The sequence below is a fragment of the Colobus angolensis genome, unplaced genomic scaffold (genome assembly GCF_000951035.1).
Source record: "Colobus angolensis palliatus isolate OR3802 unplaced genomic scaffold, Cang.pa_1.0 Scaffold65, whole genome shotgun sequence".
Lineage (NCBI taxonomy): Eukaryota > Metazoa > Chordata > Mammalia > Primates > Cercopithecidae > Colobus > Colobus angolensis.
In genome coordinates, this window is record NW_012120154.1 from 3,557,960 (window position 1) to 3,562,974 (window position 5,015).

General features: G+C 54.7%; 2 protein-coding genes across 6 annotated transcripts in view; one reads left to right on the forward strand and one right to left on the reverse strand.

Moving 5' to 3' along the window:
* The window catches only part of LOC105527791 (chromosome unknown open reading frame, human C22orf23), a 12,357-nt gene extending 10,275 nt beyond the window's left edge, over positions 1-2,082 (forward strand). For 3 of the 5 annotated variants that reach the window (XM_011964250.1, XM_011964248.1, XM_011964246.1), the window contains 3 exons: positions 440-571; positions 1,089-1,189; positions 1,359-2,082. In XM_011964250.1, coding sequence (XP_011819640.1) covers positions 440-571; positions 1,089-1,189; positions 1,359-1,430 — 305 coding nt within the window. In that variant the 3' untranslated portion in view covers positions 1,431-2,082. Of the gene's footprint in view, positions 1-439; positions 572-1,088 lie in introns of all 5 variants that reach the window. The other 2 variants (XM_011964245.1, XM_011964247.1) reach the window with 1 other exon arrangement.
* A 1,197-nt stretch (positions 2,083-3,279) lies between these two features.
* Positions 3,280-5,015, reverse strand: part of MICALL1 (MICAL-like 1) — a 44,799-nt gene continuing 43,063 nt past the window's right edge. The window contains exon 17 of the mRNA XM_011964332.1: positions 3,280-4,601. Coding sequence (XP_011819722.1) covers positions 4,480-4,601 — 122 coding nt within the window. The 3' untranslated portion in view covers positions 3,280-4,479. The remainder of the gene's footprint in view (positions 4,602-5,015) is intronic.

Genomic DNA, 5,015 nt, shown 5'->3' on the forward strand with positions numbered 1-5,015 from the left:
ATGGGAAGATGGCTTGAGCCCGGGAGGTTGCAGTGAGTCGAAATTATGTCACTGCACTCCAATCTGGGCAGCAGAGTCAGACCTTGTCTCAAAAAAAAAAAGAAAAAAGAAAAGAAAAAGAAAAAAAAGAGATGGGGGTTTCACTACATCCATTAGGCTGGTCTTGAACTCCTGGTCTTAAGTGATCCTCCCACCTCAGCCTCCCAAAGTGTTGGAATTACAGAACATACCCAGAGTCTCTTCTTGGTTCTTTCAACCTCTTCCTGCCTCTCTTGACAGTACAGTATTGCTCAGGAGAACCCAGGGTAGGAGCCGGGTGTACAGAAGCCCTGTCTCCATGACCAGGCACCCTGCAGCAAGCACGTGCACTTGGGAATGCAGACCATGAATGAGGGCACCCTTCACAGCCTAACTAGGCCATTTCTTTTTGGCCCTACAGGGGATCTGGAGAGGGAGAAACAAAGACTCCAAAATATCTTTGCCATGGGGAAGGACCCAGAGGAACGGAAAAGAAAGGCCCCTCCTGCACAACAGGAGGTTCCAGCCCCTGAGCAAGACCGATTTGAAGAGTGTAAGGCTCCGATGGACCAGTCATGCTGGGGGTGGGGGTAATGTGAGGAGGGGGCCCAGAATTGGATGCAGCGGTCAGGGGATCCCTGGGAGTCAACAAGTGAGAAATGCTATTTATTTATTTAATATATTTATTTTGAGACAGTCTCACTCTTGTTGTCCAGGCTAGAGCGCAGTGGCATGATCTGGGCTCACTGCAGCCTCCACCTCCCAGGTTCAAGCGATCCTCCTGTCTCAGCCACCTGAGTAGCTAGGATTACAGGTGTGTGCCACCACGCCTGGCTAATTTTTGTATTTTTAGTAGACAAGGGGTTTCACCATGTTAGTCAGGGTGATCTGGAACTCCTGACCTCGTGATCCACCCGCCTCGGCCTCCTAAAGTGCTAGGATTACAGGCACGGGCCACCGTGCCTGGCCTAGAAATACTATTTGACAATAGAACCACTTCCTCTCCTCAAGAGAGGCAACCTGCTGCCAGCATCTGTCACGGGAGCCTGACAGTCCTCTCCTCTGTCCAGTGGTGAAGGAAATCCAGGAGAGGAAAGAATTCCTGACTGACATGGAGGCCCTGGGACAGGGCAAACAGTACCGAGGAATCATCCTTGCTGAAATATCCCAGGTAGGAGAAACCACCAGGGAAGTGGGGAAGGGAAGGGCCCAGAGCAAGTATGAATGGAAATACAGGGCCAGCTGGGGCAGGGTTCAGGGGTCAAGCTCTAGCTCACTGCTGGGACGGCTCCTCAGGTTCCTAGCCCTGATATACCCACTTTCCCTGATGCCCTTTGCAGAAACTCCGGGAAATGGAAGACATTGACCGCAGGAGGAGTGAGGAACTTAGGAAGGCTCTTGCCACCACTTAATCTGTCTCCAGAGATAGGCAGCGTAGCCCAAGCTCGACCACTGGAGTCCACTCCTCTGCCAGGCAGGGCCATCCTCAGGCCAGCCCACCCTACCAGCCTTCAGTCACGTTAGGTGGTGGCACAGCACTGCCCTGAAGTACCCCAAGGGATACTCAGCAGCCTAGCCCCTGCCCAGGAATGCCGTTGGAGCCTGAGACCCACAGCCCCATCCACAGAGGAGCAAGGCCTGAGCATCCCTACTAGGACGTGTGTCTAAAGGTATCCACTGGGCCTGCTTCCCACCACCTCCAGCCTCTGGCCTGCTCATTTGGTTTTCTGAATTCAGGAATCAAAATGATTCCTTTCTTTCTGTTTTAGGATTTACTTATTTGATTTCTTACCGCCTTAGGCAAGTATTCAATCACAATGATTAACTGGCCAATAAAACATATTGAACGTGGGTCATTACAAGCACCATTTTGTTTTCAGAGGGATAAGCTTATTTGTTCAAGGCGTTAGAATTTGTCAAGCACAGATGGCTTCTAGCTACCTGTTTGCATATTTCCAGTGGCAATGGGAGCCAACCTCTTGGGCACCCCATGGCTGGCTGCTGTGGCAGGTGCTGAATTCCACTCTGTTAATGATCTCAATAAACCTCTGCAATGGTTCATTATCCCTCTGTGAAAATTAAGTCTTAACGAGATACCACAACCAAGGGCGTTTAACTGGCAAGCAGTATACTCGGGATTCAAAGTTGGCTTTAGCTTTATGTCTTTCCACTATACCCATGGCCACAGAAAGAAACATGAAAGGGTGGGAGGGACCTAGAGCCCTGGCCTGGGAGTTCCAGTCCCAGCATGTGCCGTGTGACCTTTCTTGGGCAAAACCCAGCAGCTCCGTGCTTGTGCATCTGTGAGGCCCCGCTGGGAAGGAGCCACCCGACACTGTGTCCCATACATAGCACATCTGTCCCCTCCCCTCTAGTTCCTGATACCCATGATCCCTACCTTCTCCAGTATTCTGTCAGTTGCCTGTCCTAGTAAATCACCACAATATTTTGGAAATATCAACCCTGTCTCGGGCACCTGGAGGGAGTCTCATAATCCTATCAGGCCACATGACCCAAGTTTTGGTTTGCAGAATAAACACGGCCCTGAAGTGGTGAGGCCCCGATCAAGGGCCGGCTCAGGGACATTCCATGGAAAGCCTCTGTGTCCACACACCCTCAAGAACCTGAGGGCAGAGGGTGCAACCTGATGGGAACAGTTGTCCTCCACCTCAAAGGCCCCATCATGGTCAGGAGGCAGCAAACCAGAGAACCCCAGGACAAATCCAGCCCACCCTGGACACACAGTATCAGCCAACCCTTGACTGAAATCCAGGCTAGCTTTCAGCATTTACAAATGACACACACATAAAATCTGGATTTCTAGCTTCTTATGACAAACAAAGGATCTGGCAACACCGGGCCCTCATTCAGCCCCACAGGCCACAGGTGACTTGAGTGAGGAAGGCAGCCCCTCAAACTGCCTCCAGTTCACCCCTGCCCCTGCCAGCTTAGTCTCCTGACACTGAAAGAGCCCGTCGGAGCTGTCACTTGGGTTCATGCGTGTTACCTGTCTGGCCCTGGAAAGGCCCTGGAGTTGGTGGCTCCAGCTCCAGGCCAACAGGCGTGTTTAGAAGCAGCCCGCCAGGGGCTGCTGGCCGAGGAGCCACCTCTCCCTGCAGAGGAAAGGGATCCTGCCCAGCGGCAGGCGGTGAGGGCAGAGATCCCTCTTGGAGGATGGCCCCAACATGGCCTCTGGGCGACCAGAGATGCTCAGCCACCAGCTGTGGCAGAGGCAGGCAGGAGGGCAGACAAGGCTGCCGCTGTGGCCAGAGGCGGCAGGGCACTGGCAGTTGAGGTTGTCTGTTTATTGGCGAGGAAACTCCTCGAGAGTTAATACAGTGTGATCTTTTCCCAGAGGTGTGTAGAGGGAAGGGGGCCTAGAGGCGTCCCAGAGATAGCTTATAGCAACAGTGCTTTGACCAAGAGCTGCTGGGCACATTTCCTGTAGAAAAGGCGGTGGCCCCCATCACTCCTCCTCTCCCATAGTTATCCCAGAGGGGCGAGTGGCCATCAGGCCTTCGGTGGGAGGGAGTCAGGGAGAGAACAGACAACAGGGGAGACAGACCAGTGATGACCACGGGCGGGAGCGAGCCTCTCCCCTGGACTGGGGTGGCGGAGGAAAGCCTAAATGAGGAGTCAGACTACAGACATTAAGGAAATGAGATGAGCACGTGCTTCGAGTGCACCCTCTTCCTACCTGACAACCAGGGACCGGAACTGCAGCCTGGGGGCAGCACTGAGAGCAGCCAACAGGGCACCCACCTGCCCCAGCATGGCCATTGCAGCCCTGGTCCTGGCAACGGAGGCTCCCTGTGGAGTAAGGGGAGACGAGGGAAGCTGCTCCTGGAACTGTGAGGGAGAGAGGGATGGATTTGCCCGTCAGGCCCACTCACGTCTGACAGTACAGGCCTCTCAGTCATAAACTCAAACTTAACTGGAGACTTCAGAAACAGAGCTCCTGAGTGAGAGAAACTGAGATCCAGGGGCGCCTGCCCAGGACAGGAAGACAGAGACTCAGAGCCAGGGCTGGGGCAGGAAGAAGCCAGTGTGGCCCAGCGCCACTTCCTGGCCTGCCTGGAAGAGCAGGACCCTGCAGGTGGAGACCCAGGCCAGAGCTCATGGCAGGGGCTGGGCAGGGTGAGGGGGCGGATGTGCTCAGCAGGTGCCCCTCCCTGGACCCTGGGACCCTATTTGCCCCTTGGGACTGCAGCATCTGCAGTCATCAGAATCAGGTTGGGCAGGGCCAAGTCACCGCTGCCTGGGGCTCGGAGAAGAAAGAAGAGACTCTTTGGCCCAGAGCAGTCAGAGGCCCCTGAGGAGGAAGAGGCCATCACCCAGAGGATCCCTCCCCTTAGTCACCTTCCTCCTGACTGATCTGAGGGGAGCAGGGCCCCCTTCAAACAGAACACAGCCCAGGAGCTGGTCCAGGAGGGGACAGTCCCCAACTGGCTTCTCGTGCTGTTAGCTCTTGTCTCTGGGGGACTTGCTCTTGGCATCACGTTTGTTTCCTAGCAGTTTCAACATCTTCATGGTCTTGAACTTCCCCTTCTTCTTGCCCTCGGGTTCAGCCTCCCTCTGGAACTCTGCAGCACAGACAGAGGAGCACTTAAGTGGAGAAGAGGAGTCCATTCAGGGCAGGCTAGAGCCAGTGACAGGCCTGGGCATGGCCAGCAGGGCTCAGCCAGCCCCACCACTTCCTGTGTGGAGCCTGGGAAGGACAAGCCACTCACCTTTCCCAGCCTCTGTCTCTTCATCTAGAGGATGCGGCCCATCCTCCCCCTCCCACCTCTAGTGTTTGGGGAAAGATCAGGATGGTCAGCACATGTAAGAGCTCTGCAGAATCCAGGAATTCTTTTTTTTCTGGGGACTGAGTCTCATACAGGCTGGAGTGCAATAATGCAATCTTGGCTCACTGCAACCTCCGCCTCCTGGGTTCAAGTGATTCTCCTGCCTCAGCCTCCCGAGTAGCTGGGACTACAGGCGCCCGCCACCACGCC